The 22,811-nt window shown below is 34.4% G+C and overlaps 1 protein-coding gene and 1 non-coding gene across 2 annotated transcripts; both read left to right on the top strand.

Annotated features, from left to right (window-relative positions):
* Nucleotides 1–8,867: 8,867 nt before the first annotated feature.
* Nucleotides 8,868–8,976, top strand: LOC111886958 (small nucleolar RNA R71). The gene has a single exon (XR_002848639.1). It is a non-coding gene; the product is annotated as a small nucleolar RNA R71 (small nucleolar RNA).
* An 11,165-nt stretch (nt 8,977–20,141) lies between these two features.
* Nucleotides 20,142–22,236, top strand: LOC111886911 (putative glucan endo-1,3-beta-glucosidase GVI). Its single transcript, XM_023883148.1, has 3 exons — nt 20,142–20,146; nt 21,402–21,592; nt 21,683–22,236. Exons 1-3 carry the CDS (start codon nt 20,142–20,144, stop codon nt 22,234–22,236), a joined length of 750 nt encoding a protein of 249 aa, XP_023738916.1.
* The last annotated feature ends 575 nt before the right edge of the window (nt 22,237–22,811 follow it).

Below are 22,811 nucleotides of genomic sequence, written 5' to 3'. Positions count from 1 at the left end.
AATGTCTTCATTTATTGTTAAGTTCTTAAAAATGTTCAGATCCTTAGTTTGAGTTTGGAATCGCCCAAGGGTTCATCCAAATCCCTCAAACCAGGGCTCTGATACCAAATTGTAACACCTCAAATTTTAGACCAAAATTTTCATTTTTAAATATCCAAAAATCATAGTCTCACAACCAAGTTATCGAATACAAGATCATCGTGAAAAAACAAGTATCATAATTATCAGAGTTCATAAACGTGTCCCGGTAGTAAATTCCCCAGCGTGTGTGTACAATCAGACCTTCGCCTTCCCGCGGGCCTATGAAGTACCTGCCACATATAAATCAAAAACTGTAAGCACAAAGATTAGTGAGCTTCCGAAGATACCGTACATAAAACAACTTGATAATCCAATTAAAACCAACTTGATAATCCATAATTATTAGCTAGCCATAAGGACGAAGTGGATTCGGACTAGACAAGAGTGTGTTTTTACTTATTGATTGAATTTGAGTTAAGTTCGTCTGATCTTGTAAAATCAGATAAAACCCTTTCTAAACTTGTTAATGATTAGGTTAATTTGATAGCAAGTAGATTAATTAGTAACACCATTCCCTGTGATTGACACCCGACTTACCCAAGCTATACTGTAATCTGACTAGGTACACTGCCTATAAGTGCATAGTTAGTTTAAGTTTGTTAGGTTATAAATATTAAAATTAGTGGGTACCTTTGTGCATATCAAGTTTTTGGCGCCGTTGCCGAGGAGCGGCGCATTTATTAGTTTATTTAGTTACATTAGATTAATCGACCCTTTTTGTGGGATAAAATCTGCAAAAAGAAGAGAGGTATAGGCAGACAGGTCGAGGCTTCTATTAAAAGGAGCAGCCACCAGCCGAGAAGAAACCCGGTCTAGAGACCATGTTGATGAAGTTTATGGAAGCTTCGGAAAAAAGACACGATGCTACTGATTCTGCTATTAATGAACATCAAACTTTAATAAGGAATCAGCAAGCCTCCATCAATAACCTTGAAGTACAACTTGGTCAACTAGCCACTCTGGTTCATGAGAAGTTGTCCCCGAAAAATCCCGAAACGAAGGCCCAATCTCATGTAATGGCCATAGATACTGAAGAAGAGGCCATCTCTGAGTTCTTAGAAGCCTTAGAAGATGAACAACAACAGCCTGATCCAAAGATGAAGAAGCCCAAGCTCGAAAATCAAGATGCTACTGAATTTTAGAATTCACGACGTGAACCATATAAGTTCACGACGTGGGCCCGTCATGAACAGAAAAATTTTGTAGCTGGCTCGGTTCATCAGCCGCCTTTGCCTTTTCCTTCCTGAGCTGCCCTTAGTTCACTGGAAAGAGAGCATATAGAGTTTTTTAAGCACGTGAAGGGTATCCCAATTAATACTCCTTTTGTCGAGTCCTTATCAAAAATTCCCGAGCATCAAAAATTACTACAAGACTTGATAGACACTCGCCAGCAATTAAAGAAGCATTCTAAGGTGATTCTAAGTGAGCAAAGCTCAAAAGCTGTGTTGGGAGAGACACTTAAGAAGATGGGAGATCCTGGACACCTCACTCTTCCATGTGAATTTGGTAACAAAATGAAGGTTAATGCTTTAGCCGATTCTGGGGCTAGCATTAATTTGATGCCTTATTTATTTTATCAGAAGTTGGAAATTCAGAAGATGAAGGCTACAAGAATGACTATTCACATGGCGAACCGTTCAGTGACACAACCCCGAGGAATTGTGGAGGATATTTTAGTAAAAATTGGAAAATTTGTTTTTCCAATAGATTTTGTAGTGTTGGATATGAAAGAAGACCCCGATGTTCCAATTATCCTTGGTCGTCCATTGCTTAACACTGCTGGAGCTCTTGTTGATATTCGCGAGTCCACGCTCACCTTGAGGGTAGGTGATGAAAAAGAAATTTTTGGGATAGAAGATGGCTTCCAAAGGAATCATGTTCAAGAAGAGGTGTTCACAATTAATGAAGACAATGAACTAGAAGAACTAGAAAAGCTTATGGAGGAAGAGATCAAGACAGTTCATCAAGTCAAAAGAACAAAACCAAGAGCATCTGTTCCATATTTGGTTGAAGTCATTGCTTATAAGAGTCCACCTTCTTGGGTAAGCAAGGAAGATGAGATGACAAGTGATGAAGAGGAGGTTACTTCAAGGGTGACAAAGCCAGTAGTGAAAGAGGAGAAGGATGCTATGGAGTGCATGGAAGAAACTAAAGGGACCAAACGCAAGCTTGATGAAGAAGAGGTCAAAGCTAAAAAGGAGAATTCGAAGAAGGCGTACAAAAGACGAGTTCAAGCTTACAAGAGGCGTTTCAAGGAACAAAATATCCTAGTGGTGGATTCTTCAGACGGTTCAACGTAGGATGCACGGAGTCCAGCTCAAGACTCCAAGAAAAAGAAGCGCTTATCGGGAGGCAACCCGAGTTTGGTTTGCATTGTTTTCTTTTCTTTTTGCATTTTAGTCTTAAAAACATAGATCATATCATCCAACTCGATTATAACATAATTAAACACTAAATGTGGGGACCCTAAAATGGAAGTAGTAATAATTGAGACTTTAGTTGAAAGTCAAATTTGATTTAGTATGAATTTTTCATTCTAGACAAAACTCACGACGTGAATCCTTCAGAATTCAAGACGTGAATCGTGAATAAACCAGATGAGAAGTCAATAATATAGTTTAGCCCATTTTATAAGTGGCCCAAGGCCAATCCGTGAGTGCATGGCCCAAAATTTAGCCCAGACTGAACTCACGACGTGAATCCTTCAGGATTGACGACGTGAATTTTTGAAAACACGGGACCACATAATAAAGCCCTAGAAACCAGTTGACCCTTTCTCTTTGTTTATTCCTCACGAAGTGAAAACGAGATCTGGTCCCCCCTTGGTCCCCATTGCTCCGATTTTGGCCGACAACTCCTCTATTTCCCTTTGTGCTTACGTAATACTTCCATCAAAGGTAATAATTCTTAATTGCTATGTTTAATTTTTGCTATAATAGTTGAATTTAGGGCTAGGGTTTGTTTATATGTTAGAATGTATAAAATATGCCCTAAGAATCGTGAATTACCCTTGGAATGTAGTTGATTATTGGTTGAAAATGTCATAGGAGTAAACCCCCAACACTATCATGGCCGATTTATACAGAAACCAGAACAGTTTTCGAACCTGACTACGAACTCACGCCGTGAATTTTTAGGAATTCACGACGTGAATTCTGGACTGTGAAGTTTTTATATTCTTTTTATTTCTAAATTGTTGGGTTGTTGTTTTGGCTGTGTTTGTTCCTTGTTTTTGCAGAAATGGCACCTAGAAGAGACTTACCTCTTGGGATTGCGAGTTTACACCCATTTTACGAATTTCCAACCACTACACCCCGGGATGTTTACATGCAATGGAATACTCGGTTGGGATGGCTTTACAACCTAGAGTTTGTTGTTGCTCCCACTATTCAGTGGGCAACGTTGAGGGAGGTTGGCTTGGTTGATAGGATGTCCCAATACCTAACAAAAATCTTTTTGGGGGACGGATTTCAATTTACATGCAAGGGGTGGTTTAACCTGTTTAACATCCAGGAGCGTGTTTATAAGGAACTTTGAGTGGAGTTTTTTTTTCCACGGTGACATTCCATGACAATGTCAGAGATCCCACTTTTCCCCGAGCTTTGGTCTTTCTTTTAGGCGGGGAGTATCGGGAGTGTAGTTTAGTGGAGTTTTCTCGCCGTATGGGGTTGTATGAAGCTCATGAGACCATCACTCATGAGTTTATTTTATTTTTGAGGGACGCCACGCGGGTGTATGCGGATGGGGTCTCGGGACCGGAGTTTTGGACCAACATTGTCGCTGGAGTGTTTAATTCCGGTGTATCTCCCGAGAGTAGCATCAAAAGCCCGATCCACCGCCTCATCCATCGCTTAATCACTTTCTCCATTCATCACAAACGTCACGGTGATAAAGTTACTAAAAGTAACTTGTTCTTTTTGTGGCGCATCTTACAACAGGGTGTTTGCTGCAATATTTCATATTTCTTGGCCCGATATTTGGCGGATTATGCGACAAGTGCTCGTCCTGGAAGCCCCATTTGTGGAGGGCATTTTGTTACACGATTGGCTCGATCTTATGGCCTCCTTGTTCCTGACATCACTCGTTCTGTAACATGTATTGAGGGGAATGAGTTCAGTATGGGGTATCTGGAAACAATGAGGGTGGTCAAAAACTATGAGACATATTGGGGAATTGTTCGAGATGATGATGATGATGATGAGCCGGCCGACCAACCTGAACCACAACCACAAACGAGGCGTAGGAATGTGAGAGGACGGGGAGAACGCGGGCAGCCAATACATCCACCCGCATGCATGGTAGGAGCACCTTTTAGGAGTGACATTGTTGGTTATTTTGACCAGTTATCTTTGAGTGTCAATTGGATCGGAGGTACTATGGAGAATGTTGTCCGACACCTTGGAGTGGAGCAGCCGCCTCATTTGGGGTATCATTACCCGATTTTCCCGAGATGGACGGAGTATGGCGGACGTGGAGGTGACGGAGTGGGTACGAGCGGAGCGTACGATTAGGAAGAGGATGATTGATTGTTTGTTTATTTTTATTTTGTTTTGTTTGTTTTGGTTTGTTTTTATTGTGTTATTTTGTTGGGATTGTAAGAACTTTTAAGATACTATGTTACTTTTATTCTTCTTTGGTGGTTATTTCTCAGAAATTGCTAGGAGCGCCGTCGAGATATAAGTGCGTACGTCTTTAGCCGGGAGTGTTTAAAGTCGAGAGTCGAGACCCATATTTTAAATTTAGTGTGGGGTGAGTCAAGAGAGTGGATAGTCAGCGAAAGAGTCAAAAACTGGTGAATTTAGAAGAGACTTAATACATTAAGACATTGGGTTGAATTGTGCACATTAAAAGAAGATTTGGCTACATGTTTTTCTGTTTGCCCGGTTTTCACGACGTGAACTATTGTTACTCACATCGTGAGTCAGTTCTCAGGGGTTCCTAGAATACGCGTGATTGCGATTTCATGTCACGAATTTTCTTATCTCACATCGTGAATTGGTGTTCTTCACAAGATCAAGGCCCTTCATATATTCTTATTCCATGGGTTGATACCATTCTTCTTGTCATTATTCTGGAGATTATTTCGGCTCATTTTCACTACTATACAATGTGGTGTATGCTTTCCCACATTGTTCGTTCTATTTTGAAGATTTCCACCACATTTTTAGAAGATTGAAGGCTCGATTTCATGTTTTGCCGGTACATTCCTTATCTCGCGAGTTCAAGATCCAAGTTTCTATTTCTTAGAGTCCATATTCAAGATGCATGTTTTCCAAACTTTTGTAGATGTTTACGCCACTATTCCAGGGGAGTCTGTTGCTTTTTCTCCCTTTTTATTTAATTTTGATTTATTTTATCCATACAATGAGGGCATTGTATGAAATAAGTGTGGGGTAGGGGTAGAAAAAGTAAATTACTAGAAATTTAAAAATTGAAATTTTTAATAATTAAATATAGTAATAATAATCTGAACTTTAGTTGCTAGTGTTATATGGGATGATCCGATAAAAGTTCAAATGTTTAGTTGAGCCAATACACGTTATAGTGCATTTGTGGCCTCCCTTATTTTAGTGAAATCATGGAACAAAAACATAACCCCGCTTGGTTTGAGGGATGGAATATGTTTAGCAGCCTAAACCTGAAATGTATCTAGGAAAGCTATGTATTAACCAATAAAGGTTGAAGTTAAAGCGCCCCTGCTTAAGCATGTAGGCTTTGAGTGAAAAAAGTGAGTTATACATGTAAAAAAAAAAGAATTGCAAGAAAAGTTTGAAGAATTTTGGAGCTGTCAAAGTATGAAGATCAAAGATCAAAGTTCTAAGGAATCAAAAGTTGAAGATGCCAAAAATCATGAAAGAAGTGAATTCAAAGAAATCAAGATTAAACTATCAAAGAAGTGAAGAATTCAAGAGCTCATGGTATTGGTATCTTAAAGTTGTAATTCTCTAGTTTTTGTATGCTTGGGTAGCTTTACAAAAATACTTTGAGGTTAAGTGAGATTTTTGCGGATGGATTCGGAGGGTTGCATAAAATGAGCATTGTTCGAAAGAAGTGGGCGAGTGTTTATGAAGATTGTGAGTATTTAAAGTATGGGGGGGGGGGTACTTTAGGAAAATTTTAGACACAAATGCATGCGTTGAGGTCTTGGCATAATGGCTGGGCTGGAATTGGATTGTTCTATGTGATGTTAGTAATAAAGGGTTAAGTTTAAATTTGCTTGAGGGCAAGCAAAGCCTAAGTGTGGGGTATTTTGATATTGCCATATTTATACCTATTTTTAGGCAATATTTAAGTACATTTTTATTAATAAGTTGGTAATTTGTCTATAATAATGGTACTTATGGGCTTAAATGTTATTTGCAGCAAAAAAGAAGACATTTTAAAGAAAAAGGACTAAAAACGTTAAAGGAAGAAACTTTGGGAGTTAAAAGATTAAAGGACAAGAAAATCAGGAAAAAGCGTCTTCACGTCGTGAAAACTGGAAGATTCACGACGTGAGAATACGTTCTAGAAGATATGTACGCGGGTGAAGGAATCCTTGACGGGCACGGTTATCTGGAACTCACGACGTGAATATCTTATTATTCACGACGTGAATTATTAAAATCAGCAACTATATATACCCTTAACCATTACGAATAAGAGGGACTTTTGGCTAGAGAAAGGGGTTCCAGAAGGCGATTTTGAGCAGAAGAAAAGTCATGGAAAAAGGTTTCAAAACCAAAAGAGTGAAGGTCCATAATTTAGTTTACTTATTTGTTACGTAGGAACATGTTTTACTATACTTTGATTTGTGTTAGTGTGTTAGTTGCTATTATGAGCAACTGAATCTAGCTACTCTTGTTTAGCTAGATGAAGCTTCCAACTTATGAATAGATTAATTTTTATGGATTTATTTAGTTGGTGAATTGCTTGTGTTTGATTTATAGTCACCTAGCATGCTTGTGTTTGTTTCTCTAGTTGCTTAATGTCATGTTCTGTGTAGTTTAGTGACCATTAACTGCATGAACTTGTTTACCTAATGATTTAGTGAACATTAAATTGTTAGAGCTAGGATTGACCAATCTTAGTTAGTAATTAGAGTAAATAAACTTAGTTGTGCTAGAGAACGTGGATTGTGACTATAATTACGTTTACATAATAAATCTTACATAGCATATTCATATTCATATTCATAATTGGTTCTATGTTTAATTGTGTGTGACCATACATAGTTTGACATGAATTAATTAATTATTGGTAAAGTTAGAATTAAATTACTAATACAATTAAAACCAACTTGATAATCCATAATTATTAGCTAGCCATAAGGACGAAGTGGATTCGGACTAGACAAGAGTTTGTTTTTACTTATTGATTGAATTTGAGTTAAGTTCGTCTGATCTTGTAAAATTCAGATAAAACCCTTCTAAACTTGTTAATGATTAGGTTAATTTGATAGTAAGTAGATTAATTAGTAACACCGTTCCCTGTGATCGACACCCGACTTACCGAAGATATACTGTAATCTGACTAGGTACATTGCCTATAAGTGCATAGTTAGTTTAAGTTTGTTAGGTTATAAATATTAAAATTAGTGGGTACTTTCGTGCAGATCACTGGGTGTACAACTATGTCAGCATGCATCAGGGAGGAATCAGGCTACGTTGCACATAGTCACGAGTACACCCGATGTACTCCATCACTCTCCAAATCCATTAAGTTGGTGTCTTAATCCTTTAAGACAACCAACCTAACAAGATATTTGACTAATTTAAGGCCTCTTAATCCATAAAGTTGTGGGCATTAAGCCATTGCATGGCTAGGAAAGGTTCAAAGCATCACTTCATCCATTCTTATCTACTTTACTCATGCATGAGCTAAAGGGGAAGATCAAGCAAGCATTTTTATCAATCTAGATGTCTTAATATGCATGAAAGGATAGCTTAAACCCTTTGGAGATTCCCAAACTCAAAAAGGTCCAAACTTGGGGACTTTTAGATCATAAAACTTAAACCAAAGAGATCTAGAAGAACACTAGCCATGGTATAAGCTTTATACATGAAAATGATGCATAAAGGTGGGAAGTTTCTAGATCTTCAAGCTTGCTAGCACCTTCTTCTTCTTCTCTAACCCCCTTCTTCAACTACAAGAGCCAAGAATACTCAAGGATTGCAATAACACACACACACAAGCCACCCACATGATATTAGGGTTTGAGGCTGGGTTGGAGGATGATAAGGGTGACTAGAAATGAAGCCATAATGTTCCATAAATAGGGGCAACTATTAAATTTAGGGTTTTATATCTGAGCTAGTACGCCCAACGTACTACATGTACGCCCATCATACTAGTTGGCTCTTTGCGAGCATGCAGGCTGCATGAGTAGGCTAAGCGTACTCATATGTACTCCTCACGTACAACCTCTTTTGCAAAAATTTTCTATTAGGGACCAAATGCGAAACTTTTGATAAAGATTCAAAGAATGATAAAATGTACCTTATTTCGGGATGTTACGCACACCCAACTCGTATGGCATGTATAGATTGATCTATCTTCGTCATTCGCCGATCCATATACTCTATTGAAGCCATAACTGCGGCCAAGTTCTCGTTCTCTCCATCTCCTCTACGTCTTGTTACATCTACTCGTAGGTTATGGTATTCTCTTGAGTGCTTCGCGAATTCTTCAATTAATTCTTTGATCATGCCGGATTCTTCTTAGTCATCGATCCTTGAGAATCAAGAAGTTGCCTCGTTGTCACATTTACCCCATCATAGAAAATAAAGACCTCTTGTTGAACGTTCAAGTCATGTTGAGGACAATTTCTCAAAAGACTTTTTTTTATCTCCCCTAAGCTTCATATTAGGACTCATCGATTTCTTGTTGGAAGTTAGCTGTCTTCTTTTTAAGTTTACATATCTTTGAAGAAGGACTAAATTTCACTATAAACGCTTAACAAAGATTGTCCCATGTCCGACTTGTTCTAGGGGCTAATAATTTCAACCATATCTTTGCATCTCTAGTAAATGTCATGCAAATCATTCTCAGTAAAACATCTCTTGTAACATTTGGAACATTAAAATAGTTGGCAATCTCCAAAACTTCATTGATGTGATTAAAAGAATCTTCATAATCTTTCCCGGAAAAAGGTATGTCTTTGAGCGTTGAAAGAATATGGACTTTGAGCTCAAAACCTATTGTAGCTGGAACTGTTAGTGGAACTAAACCAAGACCGTTGTCATTTCGCAACCTCTTCTTATACTCCTCCTACTTCATATCTGCAATTTCCGCTATCTCTTGAACCTTGATTTTTATATCGTCCTCTTAATCGTCTTCGGTTTATGGCTCGTAAGAAATGCCTTTCTTGTTTGGAGTCTTCTCAAAATGCTCAAATGTGTCAACTTCAAAAGTGCTAGTTGATTTGTCGACCTTTTTTCCTTCTTTTTATGGAAAGATAATTCAAGATCTTTAAGTGGTGAAATTATCGGAGTTCTGGATCCTGGGGTCATAATCTTTGAAACAAAATAAAACAAAAATTCATAAAAAACTAAAAGTAAAATAAAGGAAAAATTGAAAACTACTGTACTCACGTCGTGAGGTGTAATCCTCATGTCGTGAGCCCTATATAGATAGAAAAAATAAAATTTTGCAGAAAATTAACTTTTTGCGGTTTTTCCCCAATAAATGATCGATTAACCTAAAGCAATTAAATTAACAACTGAAATAGCCGTTCCCTAGCAACGACACCAAAAAATTGATATGCATAAAAGTATACCTATCAACTTTTAAATTTATAAACCTAACTACTTATTTACTAATGCGTCTATATGAAGTGTACCTAGTTAGTTTATAGTATAGTAGAGTAAGTTAGGTATCGAACACATGGAATGAGATTTATCTAATAAAATTAATTATTAAAAATTAATCTAAAAACAATAACTAAAAAGTGGGTTTTATCTGATTTTGCAAGTTCAGATTAACTTAAACTAATCAATTAACTAAAAACTAAGCAAACAACTAGAAACGATTGTAATCAAGATTAAGAAGACACTTTCACTTAGCTTCGAATCCCCTTTTTCATATGGATAGTTTCTAAATATGGGTTTATTCAGTTGGTTACCGATATTAATATAATTAACATTCTTGATCCGATCTCCTAATATTTTCACAAATTCATGAACTACAATGTAATGGTTATACACAATCAAACAAATAATTGATTGTTAAAATAATTGGGTAAGGAAGATATATCTAATTTAATTATCTATTATCATGACAATTAATTAAACACAATTATGATCCTATTATGTTATCTAACACGGCTAAAGTTGTTACCTTTATCACTTAATCTAAGATTTGGTCAATCCTAGCTCTAGAAATTTAATGATCATAAACTATTAGTTAATAAAGTTCATGAAATTAAAATGGTAATTAAACTAAACTTAACCTGAAGTAAAGCAACAATGATTATAATTTTAACATGCTGAGTATTGATAATCAAACACAAGCTTAAACCAACTTCATAAAATCCATATAAATCAAGAAACTAACACATAGTATTAAGGTTCATCTACACTAAACGAAAACCTAATGAGTTAGCTACTCATGGCATGAAATAAACACATAAACACATAAGAATTAGACATGATTAATCTAATGCAAACCAAATGTAATGTGTAATCTTCAAACCCTTAATCTTCAATCGATCTCCTCTTATAATAGTTGATTTTCACACTTTTCTGGACTCTGAAATCGATTATCTCTCATTCAATCCAACTCCCCTAAGTCGATATGTAAAGGGATATTTATAATTTCCAAAAATCGTATCTCACATCGTGAGAATTAGAGTTTCACATTGTGAGATCAGTACAATTAGTGTTTGACAAGGAAACTTTCTCTTCACGATGTTATCTTTCGGAAATCCCCTCCTTACGACGTGAGATTATAATGCTCAAGTCATGAGATTCTATGCTATGTACATGATCAAGATCTTTCCGCTCGCCATGCCTCGGGTAATCTGAAGCCACATCACGGGCCTCGTATTTTCACGATTTTTTTTCTTTTTAAGCTCCGTTAAGCTCCCAACTTCAGCTCCAGTCCTTCAAGGTTCTAATATTTGTCATTTTTGGTCCTTTTTATTCAAGAATACCTAATTTAGATACAAAATAGAATTCAAACATTATAAGTACCAAATATCTTCTTTATTAACTAAAATGTCGCATAAATGTATTAAAATAAAGCATAAGTATATGTATAAATGTGGAAATATTACTAGTTGTCTTAGTGATACTTGCATGGAAGACCAGGTGGTAGCCCCTGGCATATGTATGAATGACCATGTGGTGGCTCCTGGTAATTGTATGTAAGACCTGGGTCTGGCCTCGACAATTATATGTATGTTTCTAACACCCGATATTTAAAGGTATTATTTTATTTATTTATTTAAAATTTTAGTCTCAAAGGATCCTACCCTACTCTGGGCATATGAAACTCACTACACTGAGAATAGGAGGGAGTTTGGACTCAAGATTTAAGTGACCTACTCAAGGCGTATGTTAGGTTATGCAGGGTATAGGAGTTAAGAACCAAAACCATAATCCTTGGGGGTGTGAGCCCTGTATAAAGGCTCTAACCCCTTGAGTCCCTTTCCATTCTCAGCCTCTACCCTCCCAAACAACTTCTTTCAAAACCATAATCACCATTTATGAATTTTGAGCTTTTGGTGTGCTTTGTGTTGACTTTTAAAGGAGGGCATTATTGAACCACTTAGGAGCTCAAATCAGTGTAGATCTAGGAATTACATCCACTTATCCATCTCGATAAGGTATAAAGTTTCTAGATTGATGTTGTTTTATGTTAGATCTAGTTATGCTTAAGAATTCCATGCTTGTGTCCCCGTAATTATGGTTTATATGAGTAGGAGCTACTCCAGACCATTAGATAACCATTTCAAATAGTTTTAGGGTTGTTAATTCATAAAAATGAGAGCTTGGCCACTCTCATCCATCTGTGCATGAGTTCTTGAGCAATAGATAACCTTATAGACCTAGGTTTTGATTTTGTGCTCTTTGTGGCCATGCAAATGTATAAAGTCGGAGATATTATCCATTAAGATGTCTATTTGTTATAAATCATAAAGGATGAAGGGCTAATCTTCTATTTTAAGGACTTAATGGAAGATATTAGGTGTTACGCGGGGCGTAATCCGCCTTACGCATGACATATCCTCTTTTTTCCCACTAAGCCGTCTTGTGCTCTATGATGAGCTTAGAGTTGCATGCTACGTTGGGTGTAGGTGGTCTAGGGTTGATAATTGACTTTGACAAAGCTTGACTTTGGGTCAAATTGGGAATTTTGGATTATAGATTGAGACTTGGTCCTTGTTTGTTTTATAGGTGACATGTTGAGACTGTTATCTGATCAGATTCATTACTATTATCTTTTAGACTGCGAGGTGAGTTTCTCACTATACTTATGGGTTGAAGGCACCAATGTCGACCCACTAGATGGTGTTACGTATCCTTGTGTATACGATATTGTGACAATTGGGAATTTCCCATCACCAATCGACACTAGTAATTAGCGTTAGTTGATGATAATGATAGAACTTTTAATATTGAAGGAAAGTATGATAAGTTAAATGATAATAATAGGTTAAAAAACGAGTGTCCAAAAAGTTATATTACTTTTTATGATGGTTAGTGTATTTGGAAAGTACACAACAAAGTTATCCCAAGGATATAAGCATTGCGAAAATCTGACTCTGATTGGAGGAGTTATGATTTTGTAAAAGATTGTAAGATCCCATGAATGATGATGAATGTGGAAATGTAATGATTATGTGAATCAAATAATATCAAGAACACAAGAAGTAAATAAAACGATTTAAGCTCTCCTTAGTCTAAAAAGTTATTACATAGTGGGTCATGCAATATTTCTCTCACTAGACTAATCTCTCATGTTGTTACATAAATGGGAGCATCTCACTTCCTTTTTATAGGAAAAGCTCAAACCATTACACATTCCTACGAAGGTAAGCCTACATTACATCTGAGGAGAACTTTGTACCCCAACGTTCTCCCACTCAAAGTTAGAATTGGATGTCCCAGCTTCAATATCCAAACAAGCACCAAACGATCAAGACCAACTCCCCCTCGAAGTAACATCGGTCTTCAAATTCGCTTCGAAACAAATATCATTCGAATACCCATTTCATTTTTCTCCCACTTTTTAAAATCAAAAAATGATTATAAAACCCAAGAAAGTATGAGAAATGCTCGATCAACAATCCATACAAAAATCCCCCTCGATGTGTAACAAAAAGTAAACCACGAAAAATCTTGCACCAAAAACAATCATGAAAAAGCTTAGAGAAAAATCTTCAAACATTGTGAAGATTTTGACTTTTGGGTGAGAGTTGTAAGAAATTCTTAAACTAGTTACAAGCAACCATGTTCACAAGTACATCAGGGAACAGTTACGAAAAATCATCCTACCTCATAGAAATAACGAAAATACCCCAGATTCGAAACTAGGTAGAAACTGTCAAATCGCTTAAACTATTGGGATTTGAAATGAAATATCGAATCTTTTTCTTCACCAACTCCTAATAAGTCATGAGCGCAACAACAACACAATCAAACCCTTCAACTCCCAGGCAAGTTTCCATCCTCATACTTGATCTTTCGACTCTTAAGCAAACAACTTTAGTTTCTAATCCAAGTTTTCATAACATTCGAATACAAGCCTTGAACTTTCGACTATAAAACCCAAATTACTTTCTATTATAGTAATCTTCAAACTTTCGATCCTTGAACTTTTGATTCCAATAATCTCCAATTCATTTTCATTCGAGTCGGGACTTCACTTTAGACAATCAAACTTGAAGTCTGATCATTCCCAATCACCCACTAGAAAGTAACCATTCATAGGCTAGGTCCCGTTTGATACACATCTTTCCAGGTCCAAACAGATCTTTCTGACTGAATAGACCGGAAAGACTGTTTGATTTGCACAAAAAAAATGTCTTTCCCGGTAAGATATGTCTTTCCCAGAAAGCCCCAAAATCATATATTTCTGGCTGAATGGGCTGGAAAGAAAATTATGCACCAAACCCCACCTCTTTCTTTCTTTCTTGGATTATTAATTTTTTTAAATAACTTTTTTTAAATTTATTTTTTATTTTTTATTACTTCCTCCGTCCCAAAATTATAATCCATCTTTCCTTTTTGGTTTGTCCCAAAATAATAGTCCACTTCTAAAAATAAATAACATTTTTACGAAAATACCCCATCGTTATTACTTAACTACCTAAGCATTTAATGGAACATTAAATGCAAAGTAAGGGCAAAACTGTCATTTTATTAAATAAAATTAGTGGTAATTAATGTTTTTCTTAATCTGTGTGTTTTTTGTCTGTGGACAATAATATTGTGACAGAGGGAGTACTTTTTTTCATCATTTGTTTTTTTCCCAGTCAGAAAACTTTTCCAAACAACACTTTACCAAACAATAAATCGTGAGCTACCCTTCCACTTCATCCAATATCCAATATTTTTTACCACAAAGCTTTGACTTCATTTTTATCATTCAAAGCAATTCCGATATTAACCCTTCCATGAAGTCCACTACAACCTTCCCATTCGATATCAATTGGCGAGTCTCCATTGCAATCGATTTCAACCATTCGGTATGAGTATCTCAGCGATTGTAGAAAATGAAACCAATGAACACTGATACGAGTTCTTCAATTCGTTCCGAGTGCAAATCAATTGTGAATTCGAGATGCTTCAAAATTCATATATGAGATTATTGTTATCAACAAATGCGACACCCATTCATAAAAAAACTCAGTATCAAACCCATCGTCTTCATCTTTTCCTTTGAAGGTCAAAATTTGACTTTTTTTATTTCGTTTGTTTGAATCATCGAAACTTCACTTAAACTCTGATTCTCAATCATATTTCGATCTAGACAGCTCAATTTACATCGAGTCCAGTATCTCGCTTCAATAAACCAATCATCATCATAACATATCCATTCGATCAGATGAGAACTTCACAGATTTTGATATTAATACACATTTTTGACTTGTAACGAATCCATTCACAATCAAAATCCATGGTCGATTTCCAAAAATTGAAATTTAAATCAAACCAACGTCGTTGTGATCTGATTTGGATGGAATATACGACATGGAGATAATCATATTCAAAATAAGATGATGAACAGTATCAAAATCAATTTTGGGCTTAACCAATCGATATGAACGGTATGGACTTGAATGAACAGTAGCAGATTAGATTTTCTGGAGTAGGTTAGCATCATCTTCATTTCATCATTGGCTCTTCAATAAAATAAACAAAAAATTGAAATCTACGTAATCTTTTGGGAATCCGTTTGAGATTAAAAATAAACAAAAAATTGAAATCTACGTAATCTTTTGGGAATCCATTTGAGATTAATAATTTGAGAAACCTCCTTGAATTTTTTTTTTCCTATTTGCAATACACGAATTAAACATAGAAGATCCAACCTCATATCCTTGAGAATGATATGAACTTATAGATTCTTTGGTTAGAACTAAGAAATTTCCAAATTTCACATTGTACCACCCATGAAGCTTCTTCTCATTTCTCCAAGATCTAACTTTATCATCATGTTGAATTTGAGAATTTTCAACAACTTTGGCTTTTAAATTTGATACCATAGCAACATTTGATGACCTTTGCTTAGGAACCTAAATTTTCTTCATATATTTTGACCTCAAATTAACATTTGATGAATTTTGCTTGGGTAACCAAATTTTCTTTACTTTGATCTTCTTCTTCTTCTTCTTCTTCTTCTTTTTGGATCTTAAAGTTTTGAAACTAAAAATAACTTCATTCTTCACATCTTGAACTTGGCAACTTTGAACCATTTCCTTTGGAGTTTGATACATTTGAACATCTTGGATTGAAGACTTTCTATAGGGAACCATTCCTTTAAATGAATCACAAGAACACAAAAAATCGTCGGTTTGAAGTCCAATCGAACAAAAAACTTTTACCACTTCATGAGAATTGCTTTGAAGCTCCTTGTTTTGAACCTCAAGAACATCATGAACATGATGAACTTCTTCAAGAACATCTTTATGAGTTTTAGGAACATCTTCAACGAATTCAAGAGCATGAAGATCACTTGGATCTTCAATCAGAGAAACATATTTTTTGATGAACAATTCTCTTTCACTTCCTTCCATTTTATTTCCCGCCTAAGTTATCATGTTCATTGTTATTCCAATCAAAAATTTGATCTTACAAAGAGGTTGAAATATCAATTTTCCAGAATCATCTTTCTTGTTTCCATAAGAAATCAAAGTATCCCATGTAATCAATCCTCCTTTCAAAAATAAATCATAATATTTTCATCATTAACTTTGTACTTGACATCTTCAATCATCACGATCCGAGAATCATAATACAAACATACCATATTTGATCAATTAACAAAAAGATCCCAAGAACTTGAATATTTATAGAGAGAAAGTAATTTTGATTGTAATTCTAGGGAGAGAAAGGGCAAATCACATGAATTCTAGATAGGGATAATCAAATTTGAATCAAGAAAGAAAAATTACAACAAGAAGTTTGATTAATGATTCACCAAATAAAAAATGTTATCATGTAACAATTTCTTGAAAACTTCAAGAACCCGCTCTGATACCACATGTAAGATCCTGTGAATGATGACGAATGCAGACATGTAATGATTATGTGAATCATACAATATCAAGAACACAAGAAGCAAATAAAATGGTTTAAGCTCTCATTAGTCTAGAAAGTTATTACAAAGTGGGTTATGCAATATTTATCTCACTAGACTAACCTCTCATGTTGTTACATAAATGGGAGCATCTTACTTTCTATTTATAGGAACAACTCAACCCATTACACATTCCTAAAAGGGTAAGCCTACAACACATCCAAGGAGAACTTTGTACCCCAACATTGATAAAAACCAACCACGTTGATAACACTATTAACGTCAAAATGACATAAAGAAATCGGTTGAGTTTTGATTAATGTCATTAAAAGGAAAATTGTAGTACTCTGAGAGATAAGGACTTTGAAAAGAAAAAGGTCAAAAACGGAGTTCATATGAAGGATATACATTTTTAGAAAAATATAAAATATGAGTTAAAAATAAAATTTAAAATTTGGCAACGCAACCTTAAGGACAGTTGTAGTACTAGTAGAGAGCTACACAAATATATAAAGATGGTAAGAAAAAAGATTCATTAAAGGAAGATATGAATTTTTATAAAAGATTTAGGGGTGCACCATACTCGTCGTGCACATATGACACCCAGATTCGTCGAGATTAGGAGACGTGTACCATCAGAAGTGTGACACGTGGCAAGCTCTGGATGGAGCCACGAAGCGAGTGCATGAAGTGCACTGTGCACACAACCACTATAAATAGAGGTGCTCACTTTTGGATTTTCCCATCCCAAAGGCTACCCCAAACTCTATCTCTCTATACCTCTCAAGTTGTTTCGTAAGTCTTCTTAATGGCACGAAGCTTCGGATGCAATGGCTTGGATGCTTCATAATACCCTACTAGAGTGTGTTCATGACCTCTATTTTCAATATTTTAAATGTTTCAAGGGGGGAGGGAGGATACATGCTTATCAAATGGTTTTATATATATATATATATATATATATATATATATATATATATATATATATATATATATATATATATATATATATTAACAGTTTTATAAAGCTTAAGCCTTAGGATAATGTAGCTATAGATACTATACATAGTTGTAAGCTATGATATTATGCCTAAGAGTTATGGCACCCGATAGTCTAGGAAGAGATAATACCTAGCTGTTATAATGGCCAAATCCCTAGGATAACGTAGTACCTAGAAGTTATGCTAGCCAAATATAGGGATATGCAACTATACCTAATCGTTACTCTGCCCAAATATCCCATTTTCAAATAACCATAACTTGGGTATATGCATATGTATCATATATATATATATATATATATATATATATATATATATATATATATATATATATATACACACACACACACACACACACACACACACACTCACACACACACAAACACACAAAAAAATAATAATAATGAGATCAAAGTATATAATTATCAAATATAAAGTTTAAAGGGTTTATAATGTGATAGTTATAGGAAAGATAAAAGATAAATATCTAAGGTTAATACGTTAGTGAGTTGTTAATATTAGGCTTTGATTAAATTTGGCTTCCCTGGTACCTATAATCGTTAATTGTGCGAGAGTTAGAAAAATATTTATAGATCTATATGAGGATAGACAACCCCACTTGTCATTATTAGCTACAATCCCGATAGGATAACTTTCTTATTATGCATTATTCGACGCCCGATAAAGCATTGAGCCGAGCAATTATTAGTCAAAAAACATCGATTATAGGGGCTCCTGCTAATACATTACAAACATCATAGAGATCCGACTACCATTAGGGACGCCTTGGAGTAGTAGATAAAATACGTTAGGATTGTTAGATATCCTACAAAGATAGTAAATTAGGATTAATAAAATATCCTAAAAGACAATAAGATAGGATCATTAGATATCCTACAAAGATAGTAAATTATGATTATAAAATATCCTAAAAGATAATAAGATAGGATCGTTAGATATCCTACAAAGATAGTGAATTAGGATTAATAATACATCCTAGAAGACAATATGATAGGGTTAGCAGAATATTCTAAAAATATAAAGATGTGATATAATAAAACATAGGGAACTATGAATCTAGGAAAGTAATGATTTCTAAAAAGTTTTAAAAAGAGTTTATTACAATTTTTACCTCAAAACCTATGAACTCACCAACATCAAGTTGTTTTCAAAAATCGCATGTGTTCCTAGAATGGAGTAGTGATCAAGTCAGGAAAGGATTATCAACATGAAGACATGTAAATTTTAGTTTAGATAGGTAATTAAGATTGGCGCTCAGTGATTTGGGAAATCTATGTATTGTCGCCACTCAACATTTTCCGCTATCGGCGGGGGAAGGTGTGATAGAAATGGTATCAAAGGTAGTTGTTATAGCGAATTAGTATTTATTTAGGAATTATGAGTATAGATTAGGACATATACTGCAATTTGGTTTGTCCTCAAACCTATAAATAAAAGTATTACTATTAATTACCCTACTAATATACTACTTACTGGAGAGGTGCCTAAACTGGAACTATCATCTTGGGTTGCTGGATTTCATAATAGCTATACGCCAAAATGGTCCTGCCCACTGACTTCTCCTACCTGGTCGAACCTTACTTAGTCCAGAAGTACAAAACAATAACAATCACCAATATCAAATAACTTATACAAATCTAAAACGCGATACATAAGACGAATATCCAGGATGGTTCAGTATGTAAAGGTTGATTTGCTCCTAAACGTAGTCTAATCAATTATGTTTAGTCTTGACTGAACCAATGTATCGAATGAATTAAGGATAGATAAACAATAAAATAGAAACCATAAATATACAAACACAACCCAAAAGCATACATAAAATGTATCAAACTACATCTTAAGTATCAGAATACAAAGTATCAAACCTAAAATCCTCAACCTACTCATCACTGCTCTCATACTCAGCCTCCTCGTCCTCCGTGACCTCATCGCTATCATATATGCAATTATAGAAATTTTGAGGGAAAAACAAGAATATATGTTCTAAATGAAAGAGATTCAATACATTAATACAATATCTATTGTCTTTTAGTGTTGGTTGAAATCATATGTAGCTTAATGTTTGATTCTACTCAAATTTGAGTCCACAAAGTCAATTTTGGTTTTTGTTAAACTTCGATAAGTGCTGCAACAAGCAAATTTTGAGTTATATATAAATTATCAATTATATAGATTTGACTTAATCCCTAAGTGAGACATTTCTTATTCGAAATTGTAACTACCTAACAATGCAATTCTCCAAAATTGAAAACAGTCAGAGGTGGAGAAGGAATTACAAAAGCGGAGGAAAGTGACATGATTTATAAATTAATGAGGTATATTTTTCCATTCATATTTTTTAAGGGGATGGATAAAAATTTTCAATTTTCATCCATCTACATAACACCATGTCTTTCTTAAATGAACTTTATATATATATATATATATATATATATATATATATATATATATATATATATATATATATATATATATATATATATATATATATATATATATATATATATATATATATATATATATATATATATATATATATATATATATATATATATATATATATGGTGTTTATATATTTATGGCAAAAATAATTTTCATAACTTTTATCATCTCAAATGATCAAGGGACTAAAAATATGACAATGCGTGTCATATTTTTAGTCTATTTAGATGATGAAAATTATTTGTTATAAATATGTAAAAATAATCATACCCGGCGTTCATATTTTTAGTCATGAAAATTATTTTTGTCATAAATGTGTAAACACCAAAACTATTATATATTCTTTTTTATTTTAAGTAATTTAATTTAAAAATATATATGTTTAACAAAATCCAATCATAATTTACATATTTAATTATTAGTAATATTATAACAATCCAACTAATTCATTTGTAACGTATGTTTTAATGCCTAATTAAACTATTATATAATCTCTTTATTTTAGGTTGTTTAGTTAAAAAATATATTTTTTTTAACAAAATCCGATCATAATTTACATATTTAATTATTAGTGATATTATTACAATCCAACTAATTAATTTGTAGTGAATACTTTAATGCCTAATTAAATTCCATTTTCGTCTATCTTACCCAGTTTTATAGTGTATATATATATATATATATATATATATATATATATATATATATATATATATATATATATATATATATATATATATATATATATATATATATATATATATATATATATATATATATATATATATATATCCCCGATAGCAGAATAGTTTTTAACACAACATCCACGAGTAAAACTAGTTACAAAATGGATTCATTTGTACCTTTAATAAGCGTCTTGTGTGTTTTTATAATTCATTTAAGTTCTCTAGTAGGTGATGTGTTCATTAATCTTCATAATCTATATTTTTAAATCATTAAATATCGTTCATGTTTGTAAATATGATTTCGATTTCTTTTATTTCCCAGATGGCGGTGGTATTGGAATTAAGTCATTAACTGTGGGTTATTGAGAGACAACCTCCCTCCTCTAGATCAATTTGTAACCCTCTTAAAGTCAAGAAACATATCACAAATTCGTCTCTTTAGCCCCGACCTCAAGATTCTCAACGCTCTACAAAACTCTGAAATCCAAGTGATCATTGGAACCTTCAATCAAGATATAGCCATTCTTGCAGGAGATATCAACTTTGCAAAAGCATGGGTACAAACCAACATTATCCCATACATACAAACCATCACATTCCGTTGCATATCCATTGGTAATGAAGTCATCCCAGGTAATATGAATTCTTTGATGTTCCCGGAGATGCAAAATATGAACGCAACTTTATAATTCTTCAATCTTGGTCGGATTCCCGTGAGTACAGCCGTCGGGATTTACGCACTAGCAAGTTCATCTCCTCCTCTAACTGGAGATTTTTCAGGTGATGTCAAGCCTGGAATCGAACATATCAAATGTTTGTTAGCTAACAACGGTTTCCCACTTTTGATCACTACGTATCCTTACTTTTCTTACATCCATGAACCAAGTTCAATTCAATTACAGTTCGTGTTATTCACCTCTCCTGATGTTGTAGCGAGAGATGAAAGTCTGGGGTACATGAATATGTTCGATGCCATGGTTGATGCGGTTTACTCCGCATTGGAAAAGGTTGGTGCAGGTGGTGTTGAGGTGGTGATTTATGAGAGTGGGTGGCCGTTACAAGGCAATGGTGATTTCACGACGACTGAACTGGCTCGGACCTATAATCAGAATCTTTTGAGCCACGTGCATGGTTCTGGTACACCTAAGAAGCCCGACAAGAATGTAGAGGCATATGTTTTTGCACTTTTTAACGAGAACCAAAAGGATTCAGGGGTCGAACAACATTTTGGCTTGTTCAATCCAGACATGACTGAAGTGTATCATGTTGATTTTTAAGTATATATAGCAATTGGCCAAGAATGTAACTTTATTATTGTGTAAAGAATTGTAATTGAAAAGGGAATTGTAGTTCATGAGTTACAATCTATTGTGGGGTGTTTCTATGGTTTTCTGTACCGTTTTTTTAATTTTGTTTTTGAACCCGCGAGGAATATTAAATCCGTGAATAATTAAAAAAAATAATAAAGGAAGAAAGGAAAAATATTTGATTTAAATTGCAATGTCATAGGGTCATGCTTACAAATTGCAATATGTTATTCAACTATTTCAAACAATGGTAAAGTTTCATTAAACATAAAATTTTATAGTAATTTTATAGTAACAAGCAGTGCAACTTGTTACCAGTTTACCTACAATTTAAATCATATGTTTTTCAGTTTGTTTTGATGTAGAGCATTTGACCAGTCAACCTAGTTGCCTACTGACATGGGATGGTGACGTGAACTGACATGGGACGATGAAGTGTTGGTCTTTGATGATGTAATGATGACATAGGATGATGATGTGACATTTTTCAGTGACACCACTTTCTGAGTGTCCAAACAGAAAAATAAAATTAAATTTTGTGACTT

The sequence above is a fragment of the Lactuca sativa genome, chromosome 6 (genome assembly GCF_002870075.4).
Source record: "Lactuca sativa cultivar Salinas chromosome 6, Lsat_Salinas_v11, whole genome shotgun sequence".
NCBI classification, from domain to species: domain Eukaryota; kingdom Viridiplantae; phylum Streptophyta; class Magnoliopsida; order Asterales; family Asteraceae; genus Lactuca; species Lactuca sativa.
The sequence above is the reverse complement of the archived record's forward strand: the minus strand, read 5'-3'. Positions and strand labels throughout refer to the sequence as shown.

Bases quoted from the DNA above. Each gene is read 5' to 3' on its own strand.
- LOC111886911 (XM_023883148.1), top strand. The intron at 21,593-21,682 runs GTAATATGAATT...CCGTGAGTACAG, and splicing joins TGGTAATGAAGTCATCCCAG to CCGTCGGGATTTACGCACTA.